The sequence below is a fragment of the Vicugna pacos genome, chromosome 28 (assembly GCF_048564905.1).
Source record: "Vicugna pacos chromosome 28, VicPac4, whole genome shotgun sequence".
NCBI lineage: Eukaryota > Metazoa > Chordata > Mammalia > Artiodactyla > Camelidae > Vicugna > Vicugna pacos.
The window spans coordinates 8930309-8955143 of record NC_133014.1 but is presented as its reverse complement, the minus strand read 5'-3'; the positions used below and the strand labels follow the sequence as shown (position 1 = coordinate 8955143).

The window sequence follows — 24835 nt, the reverse complement described above, 5'->3', positions numbered from 1 at the left end:
GCGCTTTCTTCTCCTATAATACAAGACACACTACTTGCAGACTAGGACATTTACTCACGGCAAATATTAAGGCCCCAAACTCCCCCACCTCAAAGCTAGTTCCAGCTTCACACCAAGTCTCTATGAAAAGCCTGAGGCCCAGAGGAGCATCCTCCAGCTCCAGCTCCAAGGACGCTTTCCCAGGACCACCCTCTACAAGCAGCCCTAAGAGGTTTTGCGGAGAGGCAGGGAATGCTGGGCAATCCGATACCTGGGAGGGAGCTGCCAGGAGAGGTGGCCACGAGGCGGCTCTGGAGTGTGTGCAAGGCACTGGGTGCAGTGCTGCTGGAGACCACTGAGGACACTGGGCTGGCTGAGACTCCCCCTTCAGAAGCACTTGACCTGCAGATAAAGGCAGGAGCTCCATTATCCAAAGGTCAGAGGGCAGCAGACCCTGGCAACACAGGGAAGGTCCACAGTGGGGCCCAGCAAGGCTCTTAGCAATGAGCATAAGGTTAGAACCTTCCGTTTCCTTTTTCCACCTTCTAAATCCAGGCTCTAATCTTTCCAAAGTCAGGCCTAAAGTAAAGACTTTAGGCCTTGAAGCAAGAGCTACAGGACGTTTTGCAAACTTTAAGTAAAAATGAACTCCTAGTTGACCCAGACAAAGATGCCACTCAGAAAAGTCACATTCTGAAAATGGACGGAATCCAGAATCCACCATCTCCCCAAAGCACTAAATGAAGTGGAGAAAATGTGAAGACAAAGAAAGGAACAGACCAAGAGAGACCAGGAAGCAGACTCACTTGCTGGTAGTGAGAAGTCCTGCGAGCTCCTTGGCCCCGGATGGAGCTTGCCCCAGCGCCACGGTGATGGGCTTCCCTCCTGTGGCTGCAGAACAGAAAACTGGTCAGTCCTATTTGGCCCTGACCTTTCAGAGCTAAATGCAACATATTATGGAAAAGACTGGAAGATGAAAAATGATGAATAGCTACATTACAGCAAGAAGATCTAGGGTTACTTTTTTCCTTCTATTTTCTAAACTTCCTGGAATATTTCATTATCATTAATTAAAACCAAAAAAGAACAAAATGCATGATGCTTTGAATAATCCCACAGCTTCCTCTGATCCTCGTTCTGCCTCCCTGATCCTAGTTTAGCCCAGGTTACTGCCCACCATCCCCCCAGGAGCAATCACGTGCCATCTCTGCCCCAGGCACCTCTCACACCAAGGGAGAGGCTGAGATGCTCAACAAGGGGCCACCAAAAGGGCAACGCTGTGTGCCTGGGAGGGTGCAGTCAGTTTTTATTTAAATAGACCTGGAAGAACTTACCTTCTGGAGCTCCTCCTTGGGGGGGAGTACAAGGCCCCCCAGTTGTATCCCCCTGGGAGATAAGGGACACCTTGATCTTGGGTCGCTTGGGAGTCTTACTGCCAGAAAGAGGGCTGGAGGGATGGTGCCGCTTCAGCTGGACCCTGAGATCCTCTTTCTCAGCTTCTTCCGTTTGTTCTGATGAAATAGGAACTAAAAATAGAGTTGTGGTGAAGTTCTCCACAATCCAAAAAAGCCCAACAGACAGTGACAGTACCAGCATGGGCAAGGCTGTGTGGGAACACGCAGAAGAACCACCCCACGCAGAGTCACCACACGTCCAAGGAGAACGCTGATGCTTCAGTCCCACCTCACTCAGGCCCTCCTGTGGTGCAGCTCCACCTTGGCCCTCTCAGAGGATGGCTCCAGCCCCATCCCTTACCCTGTCCTGGAGTCGGAAGGAAGGGGGTTCTGAGTTGGAGGGAACAAAAAGCAAGAAGACACCCTGATCCTGCCTAGCAAAGGCCAATCAAAAACCAGAGGACTCACCACGGTAGGTCTGAACAGGGTTTCTTGAACTCAAAAGAATGTGACAATTCTCAAGTCCTCCCCAACATCATACAGCTGGAGGACGGTAACCATTTTATGAAGAAGCAATAGAGGAGCAGGCTATTCAGTTCTCCCCAAAAGGGAAACTTCTACCAAGCTTGGAGTCCCACCCTGCCCTCAGGGCCCAAGGCTGAGGGCTTGCTGGCCAAACGGAGACAGTGAGGAGGATTGTCCTTGGGACTTCAGGCTGGCTTCGAGTGACTACTGGGCAAGGGAGCATCTCAGCCAAGACAACCTTACAGCTCCTGCCCAGAAGTAATACGGCAACAGTGGCCCACATCACAGCCTAGTCCCCAGGTCATTTGTACTAGCACAGAGAAAGGCCGTCTCTTCACACATGGGCTTCCCCATCCACTGAATCAAACAGATTCATCCTGCACATGCCCATGCCTCCTAGACTCTTAAGTGATCCTTCAGGTTTCCTCACAGAACCCCTCCTCTTTAAACCTAGAAGCCCTTCCCAGTTGTTCTTGGCATAGGCGATGGGAACGGGGTGGGGAGAGGCAGGAGTCACACAAGGAAAGGGAGGTGGGGGGAGGGAAGCTGGCAAGGGGCTACAGGGAGCTACTCCAGATCACAATCAGGCCACATCCAGCTGAAAGGACTGCCTAGCGGATAAAGGCACTGACTAAGATCAGAACAGGAGGAGGGCAAACGGGAAAGGAGCATGGGTTTTATGCTGATAAGTGGTTGCAGTAGCTCGGATGGAAGCAGGAAACCAGAGGCAGGGAGAAAAACACAGGAAAATTCAGACTCACAGGCGATGGACCACAGACACACACAGGACAAGCAGAGTCGAGAAACGCAAGAAGAGACAAAAGGAGAAAAACACCATGAGAGGCAAACAGAAAGAATGGGGAGGGAAAGCAAAGACTATGGAGTGAGCAGGAGGACCAGCAAAGACAAGAATCAGAAGGTAGAAGAACGCAGAGAGAAAAGAATAGGAGGAAACCAGACAAATGAGAGGCAGGGATGGGGAAGAAATAAGAGGGAGAAGGGGAGAGAAGCAGACAGCAGAGGGTGAAAAGGTGAGAGAAAGAACAATACTCACCAAAGAGACAGGAGGAGGTGCCGGGAGGAAGAGCTTTCCTCACCAGCATATTTTGTTTCAGAAAAGCAGCAAACTGTGCTGGAATGAATCAGAAAGAATTACAGAATCACAGCCAGTCAGAGAAAGGAGAAAAAGAGGAGTAAGAAAAAGATATGAAAATGTTCTAGGAAATGGTCAACAGGTACTTCTTCTGGAATTACTGCACGGGTTTGAAACCTGACTCTGCCATTTACCATCCATAAACTGAAAATCCTAACTGTACCTGCCTCTTGGGGCCACTGCCCAGATTCCAAAAGCAAGAGCAAGTCCAGTGACAGGAAGAGGCAGGCCCGCAGCGAGGGCCCGTGAATGTTAGCTAGGATCATCCCCTGCAGTCTGTGAGCTCTGCCAAAGCCAGGGCGCTAGGGCTGCGGCTCTCCCCCATCAAACTCTGGGTCCCATTTCAAACTCGGCTCACCAATCAGCCTTCCAGAACTCCTTACATTCATGACCAATTATCTCCTCCAGAAGCATGGCAAACTGATGGCTCTCTCTTCATCAAAAGCCTAAGGGGACACTACCCACTTGGAACTTGGCTCTGGCCACCACTTAGGAAGCTACTGGTCACAGAGCATCCACGTGGACCCTAAGGGCCAGGCCTCTTTTTTGTCTTCACCCATCCACTCATACTTCTGCTTCTTGTTAGCACCACTCTACGGGCAACCTTGTAAGAGGCCTGAGTCTAAGTCCTGACCGTTTGGCTCCACTAAAAGAAACACAGGGAAGAGAGCAGACGAGCCTCCTGTCACCTCCACGTCTCTCTACTTGACAACCAGCTCCAGCTGCTGCCCCTTCCCAGGCGCCTGAGAACCTCAGATGACACCTGCTCCTGGATACATCACCAAACGCCCAAGAGGCCTCACCTCAGGGTCCCCCAACTGGATCAAAGTGAAGGCAGGGGGAGAGCCACTGCTGCCTCCCTCCCCACCCCTGAAGGCTCCCTTCTCCAGAGCTTCTTACATAGCACTCACTGTTCTCCAAACTCCATTCAACCACACAAATACTTCCCAGCTTAATCTAAAAATCTATCTGCAGAGACCCCTGAAAAACTTCACTGGAGGTCCCAATGTGGGAATCTTAACTCTTCAAGGGCAAAACAAAGGGAGGGCATGATGCCAGTGGAGTTGCCCTAGAATCTGACGATCACGGCCAATTATCCCGTCTGCGGGACCTGGAAAGCTCCCTGGCTGCAGGAGCGGCTGGGCAGGCCTGGAACAGAAGATGGAGCTTCCCCAATTGGTAGTTAGAAAAAAGTTTGAGAGCAATACACACACAGTCAGTTCATAAAGCCTAACTTCCTCAGAAAACCAAGACACAGCTATAATTAGTGGAACTATACAGAGCACTAAGCAGAGACCCTCTGTGCTATTTTACCCTTGGAAACAGCCCTCAGTGTTCATTTCAACCTAATTTTGCCTGGACAGAAATGTGGGAAAGGGTGCCTTTCACACACCCCTGGAAAAGCTGCAGACACCAATACTTTCCAACTGCCTAACGACGTCAACTGCAGAGGACAGAGCCCGAGAGGCCACGGGGCCAGGCGGCTGTACCTTGAGCTTGTTTGTGGGTCAGCACAGCCTCCGTCCGCTGGACGTGTCTCTTCAGCAACTGAGTGCTTCCGACCTGACTGGACTTCTGGGCAGAGGCCACCGTGGTCACTTTGGTCTTGGGACTGGAGGTGGGGCTGCTGGACACACTGGAGAGATCCTGAGTAGGTTAAGAAGGACAAGAGCCAAGCCAATGTTGTTTGGACTGATTGTCAATCATCAAGTCCTCTTGGAACTCCCTGGCCAGGAATTCTCCTCGTAGGCACTCACAGGCCTGGCGAGGCCACCAGGCAGCCCCACGAAGGGAAGAACCCCCAGCAAAAGTGCTCCCTCCCTGCCTGCATTACCTCTGAGCCCGAGGGTGAGGCAGGCAGCTTGGCAGCTGGTGAGGCAGGTCGACTGCCCCGCTCAGGGACCTCAAAGGCCAGGTCTCTGCGGGCCACATCCCGGGGCTTCTTTTTCTTCTCAGCATCCTGGTCCCGAGGCTCAGAGCCCACGTGCCCCTCAGCGCGAGTGAGCACTCCAGTCAGGAAGTCCACAATCTCATCCTAGTGTAAGAGGGGTCAAGGCCGCTGAGTCCTTATCTGGAGAAAAGGAACCTCCCAGACAGTTCCTACTAAAATGGACTTCACCTCGGCTTTGCCATCAGTGTGTTGGTCCCTCCCATGCACCCAAAGCCTGGTACAAACCCCAGCCTCAGCCAAAGGCCAGCCGGAGCCAGTGGCCCTGTGAGGTGGCACTCTGGGGTGACTGCCCTTCATCACACCTCCAATAAACCCTTTCTCCCCTCATGCTTTGCTCCCAACTTAGGTAGGTACTCTCCTTCTCCCTCTTCCTCCCTCTCTCCATGCCCTTTGTCTTTGCTCATGATTTGGGCCTACCAGAGGCCCCAGTGGATATCCATTCCCCTTAGAGCCAAGAGGCTGCTGCCAACAAGACCCAGCCTAAAAGTTTACAGAAAGGCAAGCCTGGTTGAGAAAACCATGTAAAGCAACTGTGTACCTGAATACATCTGTCCACCATGCTCTGAGTCAATCCTTCTGATTTCTTCTTTGCTTTGCTTATTCTAAGAGACAGAAAAGAGGAAATGTTTACTTTCTAAACATTCCATGGCAACATATGAAAATAAGAATGGATTTCTCTTCTACACTGGTTATTTCTAGGCCCCAGAAGGAAGACTATGTTAGCCCTCAGGCAGGTCTCACAATCTCTCTGAACTTCAGTTTCCACATCTGCAGAATGGGGACTCGTAACACCTCACACATGGAGTTGTGGGGATGACACAACACAAGGTATGTAAAGAATCAAAGAACACACGAAAGTACCTGGGACTGTACCTCCAGAAGCCCTATGCTTATGGTCTCACAGGTAAATGCTATTCGATTGCTAAGACCTCACCTCGAGGAACCTCAACACAGACCCAAGCCCTGAGATTACTGGCTGCTGCTGAAATGAGATCAGCAGGAGGGAAGGAAAGGTGACCACAGGTTAGCTCTATAGCGGTAAGAGAAAGAGACCACAGCTGGCTGCGTTCTCCTCTTTGAAAGCTAGCCTTAAACCCCCTGCCTTCCGACTAAGGGTCTCAGCAGAAAGAGAAACAAGGTGTCAATTGACAGGGTAGAGAACATGGTTCTGAGCCTCCAAATTCTGAGACCCCAATTTACTGGTTGTTGGCCTCTGCCCTGTGTAACACACTCATTTTACGGATGAGGACATGGATTGCCAGAAGTTAAGCAACTTACGCAACGTTCTCAGCAAAGGTGCCAAGACTAAACTGAGGTCTCCCAATTTGCAGCCCAATGCTCTTCTTGGCACCAGGCAAGTATGTCTCATACGTAGCCTCACAATATAACTCTCACTAAGGGTATTTCCATCTCTCCCGCTCCCTCACGGCAACTCAACACACACAATCTATTCTCCTATAGATAAGAATGCCTGAATTAGGAAAAAAGCAATGTATTTACAAGCAAACATTGTCTTGAGCATCAAAGAATTAGATTCTAGGTCCACAAGAAGCTGTCAAATGACAAAGGCCAGAAGGACTTCTCCAAAGCATCTCTGGGTAAGAAACTGACAAGGCAAGTGGGAACTCACTTTAAGCCCTCCACTTAGAGCACACCAATGAGTACCTAAGATTAAGCGTATGAAAAAGGAGGCCCAGTAAAGGACATAACCTCTTCTTCAGTACATTTCATGAAAACATAATTAAAGGCCCCACAGGCAGCCAGCCTTGCAATCGGAGAATGGCCATCTCAGTGACTAAAGGGGTTTATTTTCCTAAATCCCTTCTGGACTTTCACTGTTCAAACTTCAAAATATACAAAAGGATGCTTAAAACAAATAAATCTATGTTTACATTTATCCTCAGTAAGGAATCAAATGTAAAGAAACACCTACCAGAGTGAAAGCACAATGACTATACTTACAGCATCTCAAAACACCTTCTCCTCACAAGATGACTACTAACTACAAAGAGGAAAACAGCAACCGTATAGTAGAGAAACCTGGCAGATGCTACCCTAATCACGTGGTCAAGGTTCACATCACCAGTGACAAGACGTAGCAACATCACGTATTCCCTGAGGGGTGCACTGAGGGCACACTGGCTCTGCATTTCTGCCAAAATGTGTACCCTCACCCTAATCGTAAGATGATATCGGAAACCTAAATTGAAGGACAGTCTACAAAATAACTGGCCAGAAGTCTTCAAAAGTGTCAAGATCATGAAAGACAAAGACAGACTGAGGAAAAGTATCAAATTAAAGGAGACTGAGGAGACACGGTAACCAGCAGCAATGTGTGATCCTGGATTTGATGCTGGACCAGAAAAGGGCATTAATAAGACGACCGATGAAACGCGAGTCTGTACATTGGATAACAGTATCATTCCCACGTTAATTTCTTGATTTTTTGATAATTATACTTTGGTTATGTAAGATGTTAATATTCGGGAAATCTGGGTGAACAGTACAGAAAATCTTCTATACTATTTTTGCAACTTTTTAATAAATCTGTATTAGTTAAAAAGGTAAAAAAAAAAATTTTAACACCCCCTTTTCACTGAACCAGGTTAGCCTATAGTTACATCACCACCTTACAGGCACCCCTCCAACATGGCTCTCTTGCAGCAATGGGGGAACCTACCCACCTGAGATTATCATCAGCTCCCCCAACCACCACCAAGCTGTTCTCAGCCCGAATCTTCTCCCGGAAGTCCTCCATGGCTTCGGGGTGACACTGCAGGGAATTCTGACCAATGACAAAGAGGACTGGAGTCTTCATATCCAAGAGAGGATCATCCACATCCTAAAACAGACCCATGTTTTACCATCAGCCAGTTCATATCCACTGAGCACTGCCCTGGCAAGTCGAGAGTCAGCTGGACAACTGCAGTCACTGAGCACCGGCTTGGACGAGGCACTCACTCCCTTACTCTCACCTGCCAGTGACCCAGCAATCAGCTGCACCCCGTGCTTACCCCTCTGGGGCCATCCACGGTAAGCAGAGGAAACCCGAGGCAGACAACTGCAGTGACGTATTCCATCACCGACACCTGGAAATAATGGCACAGTTTGTCTCAAGGTCAACTGACTTTACTGCAGCTACATCCTACCCAGAATCCAGGGGTGTAGTCTAGACCACTAGCCAGTCCCACCCCCTCCCTCCCTGTCATAACCCCTAGATGTACCAGCCATAGTGGCAGCAGTAAGAGCACAGAACACAAGATGTGCCATTCCATCAGCAGAGAGAACTGGGGCCCTGAGCAGACCCCAGCAGAGGATGGAGCCATAGGATGGGAGGTTTAATACTTCCATCCTGTCAGTTGCTAGACTAGAGGCCTCCCTTTTTCCTCCACTAATAGCAAATGCAATCAAAGGAATACAAATATTGCCCTTTTCCCTTAAGTGACGATCTCTCCCTTTTGAGCTTAGTAGATAGCTCCCAGACACCCCAAATTTCTCAGAGTAGTTGCTGACTACATACTGCCATTCCTGGGCCCAGGGAATGCATGGAGGCAGCCTTTTTCCTCTCACACCCCTGGATGTCACACTTGACTACACCACTCACAGCAGCACAGACTTTGCTGACTTGGTCCACTTGAGAACTAGGGCTTTGGACAGGTCAGGGACACTTAGGCAAACTAATACGCATACAAATGAATGTAAAATAACAAAAAGGTTCCTTGATGTCTTGGAAAGGGACAGAACATGAACACAACATCAAATTCCAGGGCTATTAAGATTTTTGCTGGCTAAATTATTGTTTGTTTAGGTGGCAGAACAGTACTTACTTTTAAGGGTAGAAAGAAAAAGAAATTTGCAGGGATACATGCTGAAATATATATAAAGAAAATGAAACGATACTTGGGATTTTCCTCAAAATAATTAGAGAAGAAAGTGGGCAGAGGTAAGATAAAAAAAAAAGCCTGGCCATGAGCTGATCACTGGGATTACACTGGGCAAGGGGCCCAAGGGGCTTATTATACTAATCTATTGTCCCTTTAAGTTTCTTTTTAAAATTTTACTCAATAAAGCTAAAAATTAAAATTTGTCTTCTACAGTTTAAAATGCAAGCGTGCAGGTAAAGCATGTAGCACAGTGCCTGGAGCATAAAAAAGGATTCAACGGGAGCTAGCAGCAGCAGTCTATCCCAGGGTAACCTCCAAGTAAGATGAGGATTACTTACATGACAGGCCACCAAAGCTCCTGTATTCCAGCCAATCAAGATGATAGGTTTGTGGGGAAAATGGCTGTGAATCTTTGTGAGAAGAGAAAGAAGACAGTAAGACACGAGGCCACATTACTGGTGCAGAACAAACCCAGAATGCGGGGTGTGCCACAGTGGAATGAGATGGAGTCTCACCTCCAGCACTTTGCTTCTCACTGCCCCAATCATGTGCTCAAGACACTGCAGAACTCCTACCCCACTCCCATTGTTCAGCAGATGGGTGGCTACAGGGATGACCTAAAGGAAAGACAGTGGCAGCCATGACAGCAGAGGTAAGTTTCAAATCTCTCAAGTCTGCTTAACCTACCCTAGATCCCTTCAACATTGGGTAAACACCATTTGAAATCCAAAGAGTTGCAGATGCTCCACATTTAAGGTCATTCATCTAACCCCTCTTCCTTTTTGTCTGCTCAATCCTCCAAGACTATCCTCCCACCCAGGAGGGAGTTCCTCTGGCCCCGTCCATACCTTGCCTAAGCAGGACAGCTGTGACTGCCAGAAGCGGTGGCGGCGTGAGGTGGGGAACACGGAGCTGGAGGGTCCGGAGGAGGCAATAAGAATGAGAGGAGAGCCGGGGAGTTTGCTCTAAGGAGAAACACCCCACCAGAGAGCCAGTGAGGGAGAGGTGTTCCTCCATGAAATCCCAAGTACCCCAATACCTTTCTTATCCCAACAAATGCTGATTTGCTTATGGAACTATATTAAGCACTATATATAGCCAGTTATTAATGAAAGAAGTTGAACAAGCCATTTCTTCTCCTCTTGCTGAGGTTCTAAGACTGGATTCTACAAAAACTTCATGGCCCACAGGTAAGTCCAACTTACTGGTTTGTTATGAGAAAGCACCCCCACGGCAGGGTCCCAGGGCCTCTTCAACAGAAGGGACAAGGCCTCGGCTCCTGCAGCGCCGGTCTTCGTGTTGGATGACACAAGCATCCGGTCAATCAAGGTGGGGATCTAGAAGCAAGGACGAGCAAAGATGCTTCTAGTGTGAAGCAGGAGATCCCACCACCAGTAATCAGGTGGGAGGACACAGCCCCACGGTGAGCCACGGACAAGATTTCTCCAACTTTCCTCAAGAACAAAAGCACAAATGAGTGAATGGCTGAAAAATATGCCTCCCATCATTAAGGGTATGTGGTGACAGTCATCTGGAAACCAATGTGGTGACACACATCAAGAGACTTAAATTTATTCCCATCCTTTTCCTAACAAATTGTATCAGAAGTACATACACACACAGACACACAAACATCACACATAGAGGGGTTGGGGGGCATGCAAAATTCACTCTCAGTAATAATCAAAAGCTGGAAACAACATAAATGCATATATAAGGAAGTAGTTAAGCAAGTTATCTACGTAATTAGATATAATTTAAAATATTTTTAAAATTTTATAATAACAAAAGGAAATAATTTGCTAAAATGTTAAAGATAAAATAGAAAATATAAAAATTATCTCTACTCAGAAAAAATACTACAGGAAAATATGCGAAATGTTAATAGTGATCTTTATGGAGTTATGAGTAACTTCTTTCTTTTTAAACTTCTGTATTTTCTAAATTTTCTTAATAAGTATCAACTGATTTTATAAATTAAAAAAAAACCCTGCATTTTCTTCTAGAGTACTGCCTTCAAGCTGTGAAGTATTAAAGAAATCCGTTACTGTGTCCCAAATAATAGATCCTACTATACTATGTATACAGTTGACCCTTGAACAATGTGGGGTTGGGGATGCTGACTCTCCACACAGTTGAAAATCTGTATATAACTTTACGGTTGGCCCTCCACATTTGTGGGTCCACATCACACCATTACAATTCTTCAAAAATGTGACCTCATAGATGCGTAAATACAGGTTTCAGACATGCTGATGCTTACACTGAGAAGAAATACCTGTGTGAATCCCACACCAACCACAAAAGGTCAAAATGACCTAGGAGAAAGGAAAGATTTTTAAATGTTTGAGGTAGTTTTCAGAAAAACAAAATTTTTTTGAGAAACTGAAGAATAAAAAGCACTGTGGTGATGCAGGCTGTAAAAGTTCAGTCCATAGCGAACATCACATTCAGAGTAAAAAACTGAAAGCTTTTTCTCTAAGATCAGAAACAAGACAAGGATGCCCACTCTCACCACTTTTTAGAGCAATTAGGCAAGAAAAAGATATAAAAAGCATCCAAATTAAAAAGGAAGAAGTAAAACTGTCACTATCTGCAAATGACACAAAATTATATATAGAAAACCCTAGATTCCACCAAAAAACTGTTACAATAAACAAATTCAATGGAGTTGCAGGATACAAAATCAATATATAAAAATCTGTTGCATTTTTACACCAACAGAAAGAGAAACTAAGAAATTCTTATTTACAACTGCGTCAAAAAGAAAAAAATACCTAGCAATAAATTTAACCAAGAAGGTAAAGGATCTGTACACTGAAAACTATAATACATCAATAAAGAAACTGAGTAAGACACAAATGAATAGAAAGATATGTCATGCTCACAGACTGGAAAAATTAATTTTGTTCAAATGTCCATACTACCCCCTCAAAAATCTACTATACAAATTCAATGCAATCTCTACCAAAATTCCAACGGCATTTTTCACAGAAATAGAACCGACAAAAAAAAAAAAAAAAAAAGAAATAGAACCGACAATGCTAAAATTTGTATGGAACCACAAAAGATTCTGAATAGCCAAAGCAATCTGGAGAAAGAAGAACAAGGCTAGAGGCATCATGCTTCCTGATTTCAAACTATTTTACAAAGTTACAGTAACCAAAACAGTATGGTACCAGCATAAAAACAGACACAAAGATGAATGGAACAGAATAGAGAGCCCAGAAATAAATCCATATATGTTCAATTAAGTTATGACAGAGGAGCCAAGAACATACTGTAGGGAAAGGACAGTCTCTTCAATAAATGATGTTGGGAAAACTGGACAGCCATATGCAAAGGACTGAAACTAGACCAACATACGATGTCATGCACAAAATTAACTCAGAATGGATCGAAGACATGAATGTAAGGCCTGAAACCATAAAACTCCTAGAAGAAAACACAGGTGGTAAGCTCCCTGACATCAGTCTTGGCGATGATTTTTTGGATCTGACTCCAAAAGCAGCGAAAACAAAAATAAACAAGTGGGACTACATCAAACTAAAAAGCTTCTGCACAGCAAAGGAAACCATCAACAAAATGAAAAGGCAACCTACTGAATGGGAGAAATATTTGAAAATCACATTATCTCTTAAGGGATATATAAAGATAGAAAGAACTCAAAATATATAAAGAACTCATGCAACTGAACATCAACAAAATTAACAATCTGATTAAAAAATAAGCAGAACTGAATAGGCATTTTTCCAAAGAAGATTTACAGATGGCCAACAGGTACATGAAAAGATGCTCAACATCACTAATCACTGGGGATATAAAAATCAAAACCACAAGAGATACCACTTCACACCTGTTAGAATGGCTATTACCAAAAAAAACAAGCATTAACAAATGTTGGAAATATGTGGAGAAAACAGAACACTTGTGCACTGTTGGTGAGAACATAAATTGGTGTAGCCACTATTAAAAATAGTATGGAGGTTCCTCACAAAATTAAAAGTAGAACTACCATATGATCCAGCAATTCTACTTTTGGGTATTTATCAGAAGAAAAAGAAACGACAAACTCAAAAAGATACCTGCACCCCCATGTTCACTGCAGCATTATTTACAATAGCCAAGATATGGAAACAACCTAAAAGTGCCTACTGATGGATAAATAGATCAAGAAAATACGGCTTACTGTTCAGCCACTAAAAAAAGAAGGAAATCTTGCCATGTGCAACAACATGGATGGACTCTGAGAGTATTATGCTAAGTGAAGTAAGTCAGAAGAGAAAAATATCATATGATTTCACTCATATGTGGAATCTGAAACAAACAAAAACAAAACAAAACAAATTCATAGATACAAAGGACAGACTAGTAGTTGACAGAGGGAGTGGGTGAGGGACAGATGAAATGCATAAAAGGGACCAAAAAATACAAAATAAGTAAGTCATAGGATGCAACGTACAGCATGGTGACTACAGTTAATAATACTGTGTTCCATATTTGAAAGTTGCTGAGAGTAAATCTTAAAAATTCTTAACACAAGAAAAAACATTTTTGTAACCATGATGTTAACTAGATTTAACTTATTGTGGTGATCATTTTGCAATACATATAAATATCAAGTCATCATATTGTATACTTGAAACCAATATACTATATGTCAATTACACCTCAATTAAATAAGTATAAAAAGTTCAAAGGCAGCACAAGAAGATAAGCTGCTCCAGGCCAAGACAAGCAAGGACAGTGTTCCTAATTTTAAAAGAGCAAGACTGAAAAGATTTCTACATAAGAAATGAGGTAAATATAACCATGAGACTTTCTCAGTTTAATTCAGGAAATAAATGTTTATGCAACATTGCTGTTACAAGGCACTAGGCTAGTACTTACTGCAAAGGAATTTAATCTGCAAGGGTTAATGAAGCACACAAATAACAAAGTTGGGGGGGAGGGCGCTAAGTGCCATAGAGAAGCAGAAGCCTCACACTGCTATGATTCAAACTGTCCAACAGAAAAGGAAGGAAACAGGCAATTTTCATCTCAACACACAGCATGTGAAGTGAGATGAGCTCTGAAGAAATTCCAACAGAAGAAGATAGGAAAACAGCTTTCCAACCAGATGTAAGCAAGAATGTACAGGGCTTATTCTAGGCACAGATGCTCTGAAGTCAAGGATTTAAGTAAGGAAGTAGGGAGGATATGAGGCCAGTGACAAAGGCTACATCCAAATTGCAAAGATCTTCACCCTCAACTGGCCATCTCTTTGCAACTTACTCTGTAACTGTAAGCCACTGAGCACCCTGAGGTAGAGGATCTGACCAATTAGTCTCTAGAAGTTTTTATCTGGCAGGAGTAGAGTACACCTCTGAAATGACAAAGCCATGAAACTCACTTTCTGTCAATACAGATACTTAGAACTAATTAATCAGTAACCAACTTCTCTGCGTGGAGCTAGGCAGACCAAGCGTCCCTGGTCTCTCCAGCACTGCATCGCTCTCAGCAGACAATGAAGGGGCTAGGGGCTATACTTTCTCTGCTCCCTTTGTAATAGGTCTAATGGTGAAAGCGGCTGGGCCAAGAGCATCATCCCAATCCACCTGCATTTTCATCCACCAGGTATGTTACAAGTTTTAGGAAACAACCTAAGTATTTGTTGTGAATTTGACAGTCATCCGAAAATGAGTCTGACGGCAGGGGAACCACTTCTGAGAGAACCTCGAGCAGACAGCACCTTGCAGTCTGCACCCTTGCTGACTGGTGCACTAGCGTGTCCTCCTGTCCTCCATCATTCCAGCTAAACCGCACCAGGACCAAGCAGCAGGGCTGAGTAGCACGCACTATGCCCGGAGTCCCGCCAGCGGTGCGTCATACTCAAAAAACCTGAGCCCCACTTCACTCACCAGGGAACATCCAGACAGTAACTTCAATGGGGAAGCAGTGCAAACTTCTTCATCAGGGAAAGTACCTCCCAGGCATACTGGCCAGGCAAAGTAAGGCAGAGAAGTGGGCTCTGGGCACTACCAACACTCACCCCCTATAGCATACTCACCAGTGTTATACTTTCCCATATGTAGAGTGCTGTGGAGAACATTCAAAATGCCTGGAATACTCAGAGGCCACCATTCTCTGCCAGGGTCCTATCCTGACCCCATACCCACCTTGTGCCCATGCCTGTCCACCCTTTAGCTCCCGGGCCGGGGTTTCCATTGCAGAGGAGCAATGGAAGGTGGAAGTCTGGGACTATCTTTTCATCTGTCTTTTTCTCCACTAGAAAACAAGTTCCATGAGAAGAGAGAGAATTTCTGTTTTGCTCACCCCAGTGCCTGGCACACTGTAGGCACAAAATAATATTTATTGAATGTATAAATTAGTGTCAAATTTCCTACTATGCATTTCATTAATACACCTAGTCCTGAGTTTTGTTTTACTGCTGCACTAAACCAGACCTCTCTTGCTTTCAAATAAATTTAGCATTCTTCAACTTATAAACAGGTAGGAAACAATGAGCCTGAAAATTTGGGGGATATGGCTGGGGGAAGCTGGTGGCCAGGCAAATTATAGCAACAAAATGGGCCAGCTTCCTGCAAAGCAGAAGAAAGAGAAACCATTGAAAAAAACAAAAAAAGAAGTCAAAGACTCAATTAATCCAAGTTGTCTGAGACCACCATTCTGTATTGGAGCAAAACACTCTAAAAATGACGGTACCACTTATAAATCATTAAGTTACTGTGGGTTTCCTATGTGTCGAACTTTGTGCCGAGCATTCTTTTTGGATTAACTAATTTTCACAAAAATCCTGGATAGGTATTATTATTAACCACTTTTCAGAGATGAGGAAATTGAGTCACTAATTCAAGATTAAAGTTTATTAGTGATCAAGATGAGATCACCCAGGCACTCTGCCCCTAGAACCCATACTCCACCGCACGGAACACAGTCCAGGGCAATAACTGAAATCACAATAAACTGGAATCATGAAGAAAAACAGTTTAACTTTCTGCAATACTGTCAAAGTAAGAAAGCAGGGAAATGTAATAATGTGCTTTACAAAGAATGACTGAAGTCAAAGTGTTGCTACCGAAGGCTCACCACGATGAGGAGAGACTGAGGCATCGTGTCACCGTGCCCCTCCTGCTCTGGAACCCCTCCCAGTCCCACCCCCACACCCTCAGCACCACAGGTCTGCTTCTTGCCCCCTCTCAACACTCCTCCCTGTAAACCCTTCATCTTCTCCTTTCTCACCTCACCTCAGAAGTGACTCAAACCACAAGCTGCATGGCTGTACAGGCCCACGTTCTCTGGTTTGGGGGCCCTACACCTCATCTGGAGACAGGAGACTGAAGACGTTTACACTGGACAAAAATGTGAAATGATACCATGTCTCCTGTTTTTAATAGCAAATCTGTTAGTTTCAGTCATGCCCTCCAGGCTGACAAGGCAACAACCTTGCCCAATCCCACGTCCTGAACCCACAGCAAAGGCGGGCTACGCAGGACGGGGCAGAAGCCAGTCAGAGCCTCACCTTCCCTTTCAGTGTCTGCAAAGCATCCAGGTAGGCCGCCAGCATGGGTAGGCTCAAGGTCTCCACCAGGGTGGTGTGCAGCCACTGGATCAGCTTGGTGTCCCAGCTCACGCTTGCCAGAGCCTGCCGCACTCTCCTTGCACACTTGTCCACAGCAACACGGCGCAGCACGGGCTCGTTACAAGCCTGAAAGGTGTAAGTGGAATGACAAAGCATGAGGACCACCTAGTTAGCAACTGGGGTTGGGGTGGGGGTGAGGGCCCAACAAGTTAGCCAGCCGTTGAGGCCCGAACTAGGGAGAGCCCACCGTGGCCACATTTCTGGAGTCTTACCCCTTCGTTGGCCAAGCGGGCCAGCCGGTCAGACTGCAGGGCTTTGAGGATCTTGTTGAATAGCTTGTTCTGGGCCATTGTCCAGCCAGTCCTACAAGAGAAATTCTGAGGAATTAAAGCCAAACCCAGAGGATGCGACCCATGCATGTACATTGTACAAAGATTATGTCCTGTTTTTTGTCCCCACTATGAAATGGTATAACTCAGGGTAGCTCAGTCTCAGACCACTGAGATGAAGCACACCTAGATTCTGGTCCTATTCCTGCCAATGAATCACCTCAGCACACGTTTGTATTAATACACACAGTACAAGTCAAAACCAGTCACAAATGAAGTTTTTCGGTGCTAGCAAAGCTAATTACTTACCTAGTAACTAAAACAATCCATTAGTAAATAAAAGCATGGCATCGTTGCACAGACATATTTGAACTTCACAAGTTTAGTATTTGACACGAAAAGGTAGACAGGATGAGGAAGTACTGTAGTACTAAAACCCAACTAAGAGGCTGATTTCAATCAGCTTTAGCAACAAAAATATAACAAATGAAGTGGCAGTTCTCTCGCTCCTTAATATCACCCCTTTCTTTCTTCCTTTTCCACGTATATTTTTTCTGTCTATCACACAACAAACTTACTGTTGAATGGTCTGTTCCATGTGAGTTAACACTGTATCATCCCAGCATAAGACACCGGCAGACACACTTTTATCTTGCTTACGGAAGGCTCCTCCAACTCAGGTGTAAACTCCCTGCAATTAAGACACCTGTCCCACTGCTCTTGTTCCCACCTCATCACAGCCGGCACAGGAGTGCTGAACTGACTAAAGCCCCACTCTTGGCAACCTTAATTCTCTTGTACTCCAACTCTGGCCAGTAATCTCCCTAAAGATACTAAGAGAAAGGTAATAGAAGATGTCTGATTAAGATCTGCTTACCAACTCTCCCTAAAATAAACAGGTGATTAAATTACCTTTTAAAAAATGCAAGTGGATGCCAGACCCAAATGAAAACCTGGAATGACATCCAGGTAGCCCTTCATATCAGAAGGGATAAAGTAAATAGGGCTGAGACAACTGCTAGCCAAATGGAAAAAGAAAATCTGGATTCCCACATATCACTTTATACAAAAATTAATTTCAAGTGGAATAAAAAGTGAAATATTAAAAAAATAAAACTACCAAAGTGCTAGGAAAAAATAGTGATTAAAAAAATCTATCTAATCTATATCTTAGAATAAGGCCATTCTAAGTACAACCTAAAACTCAGAAGCCATAAAAAGAAGGACGAGAAATGTAACTACATAAAAATTTCAAATTTCTGTAAAGGAAAAAAATAAAATATCATAAACAAAATCATAACACAATGAAAAAATAACTACCATTCCATTAAAATAGAAAAAGCCTCTAGAAATTATTAAGAAAAAGACAAAATACTCAAAACAAAAACACTGGGCAAAGAACATGAAAAGAAAGTTTAGGAAAAATGTATAGTGAATCCCCTTCAAAACCAAACATGTAAGTTAAAATAATATTACTTTTTACCTATCAAATGGGCAAAAATTAAGAAGTTCAATAATACTTTGTATTGTGAGGATGTAAGAAGATAGGTCCCTCCAAACTTTGTTGATGAAAATATAAATTTGTACAACTTTTTGGAAATCCAATTTGGAAAATCAATTTTGGGAAAAAAATCAATGAAAAAACCTAAGTGAGATCATGTCACTCCGCTCAAAGCCCTTTTATGGCCCCATTTCAATCGGCTGAATGCCAAAGTCCTTGCAATAGGCTGTCTGGACCCCCACCTGGGCAACCTCACTGTCCATAACTGCCCCCAGCTCACTGTGCTTCACCACACTGCCCCGCCCTAACCCCCATGCACACCCAGCGTGCTCCCACATCACAGACTGGGCCCTAGCCATCCACTCCCTGCCTGAAACACTAGCTGGCTCCCTCTCCAATCTCCAAGTCGTCTGTCAAATGTCACCTTCCACTGAGGCTTCCCCTGACTCACCCTATTTAAAACTGCCAACACCTCACTCCCACCCCGGCATTCCCTATCACCCTTTCTAGCCACATCACCTCACATTCTATCCATTTTATTTATTTGTTTGGTCTGTCTCCCTCTGCCAGAATGTAAAGGCCAAGATGGCAGAGATTTTTGTCTGTCTGTTTCAGTGCTATTCCCAACACATAAAGCAAAGTCTAACACAGAGTAGGGACTTGAACGTCTGCTGAATAAATAAACGGATGAATTATGTGCACACTACTTTCTAAGACCTGTAAACAGCTGAGCACAAATTTGAACCGTCACACTCCCTACTACATTAAGTGCACAGGTGCTGGGCAGCAGGGGAACAAACTCAAAATGGGACTTAGGCTCAGCTATAAATTGAGCTGTCACCATACCAGGGTGCTCGAACTGCAGGGAAGCTGCTTCAAACAACTTCAATAATCTCTATTTCTCTTTATAACAGACTAGCATCCTTCCCATCATGGCCCACCAACCAGATTCCCTCTTTTCTATAGGTCACCTCTCTAAGAACACCAATAACATGGCCCAGTAGGTATGCAGATGGAGGACAAATTACCCTTTCTTATTCAAATTGTACAGTTATCCCACTGTCTTGGAAAGAGGAAAAACCCTCCAGAAAGGAGGAAAATAATGGTCCAACTTCCTTTCCTTCTGTAAAATAAAGTCTCTACCTACCACATCTCCAGTGTTACAACTTACCACAGTCACAGGCCAGAACGCTATGAGCCAGGAGCTGGCTGTGTGCCCTCAGTCTCCTCGACTGTGAAAGACAGGGCCTAGATGAGCGCTAAGGTTCCCTCTAGCAATAAAACAATCTCAGGTGAGCTATGATTACTGATGGCAGCCTAAGCTCTATGAGAGCAGCCCAGTTCTTCAGAAGTGCCCTCTGCCTCTGGCAACTTTCACTGCCACAGCTAAACCCCTTCTCAACCTCCAAAGCCTCTCATCCTTTTATAATCCCCTTGTGGGGTACTAGAAGCAGTCTTAGGTTTTTTGGAATTGTCCTTTGACTTACTTTCCCATCGCTCTCTTGGCTTAACTTCTGCTAACCTCATCAGGATCTAGTCAGTTTTTGTTGTGGTTGGATATTTAGAGAGATTTTGAACTTGGGAGACAGGGGAGTGGACACTTTTACTCAAAGTTGGGACTCTGGTTACCCTGGGACCAGGAAGGTTTGTGGGAACCAGTATCTCCAGCCCATTGGTTCATAATCTCATTTTCCTTCATATTATTTAAATATATCTCACATTAACATGAGTAGCATCTCTCTTAATGTACAATGATTCTTGGAAAGCTCTCTGGAGGTACATAGATATTTCTGTATTAATAAACCTCTTTGCTTTTAATGACTGGTTCTACCCTACTGGTGGACATTTAGGCTGTGTCCCTTCATTACAATTATAAACAGTCACAGTGACCACCCCTCCTTTTCCCAAAACACACGTGCATACAGCTATCTGTATCTTTACATGGTCATGCAAGTATCTCTGCAGGGTAAATCTCTTGAAGTGGAAGTGAAAGATTTGTGTTAAAATTTTAGAATTTCCAGTTCTGTGAAAATATGTATAAAGACATCTTGAAAGTGGTATTACACTGCGGCCTTATCCCCAGCAACGATGCTCAGTGATAATCAAACAGGTTAAGCAACGAATACAATTTCTTCATGTTCAACAATCTCTTGAGCTTTCTCAAAGCCTACAGACCATGTGGCAAACACTAATTCCAAGGACTGAGGATGAGGTATAATTCTTATTTATGAGGTATCAACAGCATTTCAAAAATTATCCTGTTCTTTATTATAAAACAGGATGTTTCCTCTGTTTTTCTTACTCTATATTTATTCTGAAACCCAAAATGATGGGAGCAAGGAAAATGATGTGAACAAAATGGGAGGGGGACTAGAAAGCTATTTAGAAATTACTACCATACACCAATGACAGCTGAAATTAAACTCAAAAACCACAATGCTGAGAGTCTAAAATCCCCAGAAAAAGTTCTTAGGATTGTTGCTGGATATATAACGAAGTGATTTCAAGAATTAAAATATGTTCTCTATATTTTGTCAGCTTCGTGGGAGGCTGGAGAATTAAGTGGGCAGAAAAAAATGATCTAACCCAAGATTAAGATAAAGAGCATGCAAAAGATATAATTAAGGAAAAATTTAAAAACAGGAGACAATTTTAAATACAAGTCTAAACAGTCAAATAGCTGATGGGAACTGTGGTGAGTCAACACGCTCCCCCCACCGCAACCTATTCAATTTTCATGAGTGCAAAAATGCCTTCTCTCCACTGCCTGGATGAGATCAGATCCATCTTATGTTCTCCATGCTCCCACTGAACCTGAATGATGTTCTGACTTCTGGCTCATCTTATCCAAAACAGCCAAAAAGTCACACTGGTCCTAGAAAAGCCTGATATTTTCAAAGGTAATTCTTTCTCTGATACTAACTCCGTATTAAAATGCCTAATAGGAAGTCAAGCAGAGAGAGACATCGGAGAGATGAAATAGGTCACACTTACTTTTTCAGATTACAAAATTCTCTGCTTAAACACCAGGAGAAAGGAAGAGAGGAATGAAGGAGAGAGAGGGAAAGAGAGGGAAGGAGAGAGGAAGGGAGAGGGAGGGAAAATAAACAACTCAAAGACCTTGAACTCAAAATTTCAAACACCCATCTAAGATTAACACAAAGATACATATAATACTGAGAGCTATAATTAGAACAAATTTGGAAAAGGAGAATTTTTTTAATTGAATTCAGAATTCTGATTTCTAAGATAAGACAACCTGCTTCAGGACACTAGATTCTTTTACTGAAATGTTGGCAACATCCTAAAACCCATTTGAGCAATGCCCCAAAGTATCCTATGTCAGGAGTACTTTCCAAAATGTCTTTCAAAAGCCGTGCATCTAATTAAACTGGACACTTGACAAACATCTGGGGGGAAAAAAGCTGCTCCAAACTCTTTGGGGCAACGTTACTCCACCAGCAAATGTAAGTCATTTTCAAAGGTTCTCCAAGTCACATGACTTTGACATGCAGACACAAGGACATAATCAAGACCAGAGGTCGGCAAACTTCTGTAACGGATTGGATAGTAAGTATTTTAGAGTTTGAGGGCCACATGGTTTCTGTCACAACTAGCCAACTCCACAGCTATAGTGCAAAAGCAGCTATAGACAATATCTAAATGAGTGGGCATGTCTGTGTTCCACTAAAACTGTATTTATGGACAGTGAAATCTGAATTTCACGTGTCTTCTTTTGATTTTTTTTTCAGCCACTTGAAAATGTAAAAACCATTCTTAGCTCACAGGCCATATAAAAACAAGTAATGGGCCAGATTTGGCACACAGGCCATAGTTTGCCAACCCCTGATCTAGAAAATTAAATCAAGCAGAGAAAAATATTTAAACTGTTTCATGAAATATCAGGCACAACTAGAGTCAGCTGCAGGGGTTGGGGGGCTTCATTTTCTAAATACAGAGAGTTATCTGAAGGCAGTTGCTAAAATAATTCAAGTGGGGGAAACAGGGTACTAAAAAACAAAATTAACTTTCTGACTCCATTGATACAGAGATCAGTAATCTCTCTGAGGAAAAACAGATTTCTAGGGAGCTGTCCTATAGTCCATGAGTTCTTGATGTGGGAAACTATAATTTTACATGATTTTATAGAGGAAGAAAAGAAGCAGCAATTTAACAATCAAGTCAAGGGAAAGAATGGCAACAAGATGATTATAATCTGAGCAGAGGGAACTAACTGCAATCTCCAAACAGGCTACAGATCCAGAATTTGCAGCAAGGTCATAAAACGGTGACCTCTGAAATTGAAGCCAATAAATACCGTTAAATAATGAAATTAGCTGTGTGCAAAAGTGACCTACCTGAAGAGCTGGTTTGTAAGCCTGTTGCTAATGAGAGAAGGACGCCTCCAAAATCTCATCAGACACTAAAAAACAAATAATCTGAGATAAACTGAGCGCTAATTAATCATATCAATCTGTGGCAATGTCATAACAGAAGGATGGAGGTCCACATGGGGAAAGACAAGCCAAAGGTAAGAATCTGTCAGTGCTTCTCTGCAGGACTAGGCAGGTGGAGGTGTGCCCTGGCCTAGACTGTGGGCTCTTCTTGTTGAGGAAGGATGGGTGTGTCCAGCTACCTTGCTGAAGGAGGGCGCCTCCTGTGCAGGCTCTCCCCTCGCCATCCACTTCTGGAACACAGTGGCTTCCCAGACTCTCCTACTGAGTCAGCGCTCTGGGCCAGGCCACCCCAGTGTCTCATCTGCCCATATCCCTCCTTGTAAACTAAGAAACTGGTATTCATATGTATTATTAAGTCTCTGATGACTTTGGGAAGCATGAAGAGTCCCCCAAATCCTCTTGATTATGACCATGGGTGAACTGACAGAAAAATTCATGCAGTTCTCCCACGTAGTTTCTGAAACTGCAAACTGAGGACAAGGCAACCAACACCACCATAAAGGACACATGTGAGGCCACCTTGTTCAGCCACTACTAGCTGGCCTCTCTCCTCACTGCCCTTAAAGAGAAGGTATTGTAGTTGAGATCACTGGGCTCCAGAGTCAGACTGCTTGCTTTGAACAAATCTCTGCTCCACTATTTCCTAACTAAGGTTTCTTTAACTCCCTGAACTCAGTTTTTTCATTCGTACAATACACAGGAAGAAGGGATATGCCCAGGAAAGCTGCAAGGTTTAAAAGAGACAATGCATATGAAGCGCTTGGCACAATGCCTGGCACCTAGAAAGCACTCAACAAATGGTAGTTCTTTCCCTTACTACCATTTTCACTATTTTTATTATTATGAACTGTAACAATAGTGATAAACTGTTCTGCTGAATTGACTCCACTACCATTCCAGTAGTGATCTTCTTTCACAGCAGTTTTCCTCTCTATGTGAAGCTCTAGAGAGCATTTCCCCTTCTTGGGGCACAACATGAATTCCAGTTCAAGACCCCAAATGACTTCTTTATAAGCTCTTCAACCAAAGGCAAAACTGCTCCTCCTTCAACAGCCACCAACCTGATCACCCAAGCACACCAGCTCAATCTCATTCCCTGCTCCAACCAGACTCACAACTCAGGCCAATAGCCTCGAACTTTCCTACCCTTCTTCCTACCAAATTACCACTTTTTCTTCCATTATTATAAAATAAGAGCGCTCCAACATTATGGCAAGTTTACCACTTATCAACTCCTGATGTAAAGATTTTAATACTCCCTTACAGATAGTAGATAAATACATACAGAGAGAGCCATCAGGGAAATGCAAATTAAAAAACCATGAGATGTCACTTCACACCCACTAGAAGGGTCATAAAAAAAAGATTAGAAACAAGTGTTGGCAAAGATTTGGAGAGACTGGAACTCTCACACGTTGCTGCTGGGAATGTAAACTGATGTAGTCCTTTTGGAAAACAATCTGAAAACTTCTCACAAGTTAAACAGTTATCATATGACCTGGCAATTCCACTCCTAGGTATATATGCGAGAAACAAAAATATATGTCCACACAAAAGCAAGTACATGAATATTTGTAGCAACATTATTCATAATAGCCAAAAATGCCAGCAACCCGAATATCCACCAACAGATGAAAGGATAAACAAAATGTGATATATCCATACAATGGAGTATCATTTACTAACATGCTTCAACATGAATGAATTGTGAAAACGTTATGCTAAATGAAAGAAGCCAGACACAAAAAGACCACATCCTATATGACTTCATCTATACGAAATGTTCAGAAGAGGCAAGTTTAGAGAGACAGAAAGTAGACTGGTGGTTGCTAGGGGTTGGAGGGGTTGGGAGGAAATGAGAAGTGACTGTTAATGGGTGCACAGTCTCTTTTGGGGGTAAGGAAAATGTTCATCAAATTGACTGCAGTGATGAATATACTAAAAACCACTGACTGTTCACATTAAATAAGTGAACTATATGATATGTAAATTTTGTCTTCATTAAGTTTTATGCAGTAAGTAAAAGATAAATAAAGGTATCCCAAATGAACAATGACAAATGACCTAAAAAGGAGTGTTG

At 43.7% G+C, this 24835-nt stretch overlaps 1 protein-coding gene across 9 annotated transcripts in view; it reads right to left on the bottom strand.

Moving 5' to 3' along the window:
• Positions 1–24835, bottom strand: part of KANSL3 (KAT8 regulatory NSL complex subunit 3) — a 39031-nt gene that overhangs the window by 9372 nt on the left and 4824 nt on the right. For 7 of the 9 annotated variants that reach the window (XM_072951419.1, XM_031692032.2, XM_072951416.1 and 4 more), the window contains 14 exons: positions 16741–16831; positions 16409–16594; positions 10092–10223; positions 9735–9851; positions 9402–9503; positions 9225–9296; positions 8017–8091; positions 7687–7844; positions 5541–5604; positions 4886–5086; positions 4542–4698; positions 1314–1505; positions 786–870; positions 251–381 (listed from right to left, as the gene is read on the bottom strand). In XM_072951419.1, the coding sequence (XP_072807520.1) occupies positions 251–381; positions 786–870; positions 1314–1505; positions 4542–4698; positions 4886–5086; positions 5541–5604; positions 7687–7844; positions 8017–8091; positions 9225–9296; positions 9402–9503; positions 9735–9851; positions 10092–10223; positions 16409–16594; positions 16741–16831 (1763 nt within the window). Of the gene's footprint in view, positions 1–250; positions 382–785; positions 871–1313; positions 1506–2952; positions 3031–4541; positions 4699–4885; positions 5087–5540; positions 5605–7686; positions 7845–8016; positions 8092–9224; positions 9297–9401; positions 9504–9734; positions 9852–10091; positions 10224–16408; positions 16595–16740; positions 16832–22656; positions 22722–24835 lie in introns of all 9 variants that reach the window. The other 2 variants (XM_072951423.1, XM_072951421.1) reach the window with 2 other exon arrangements.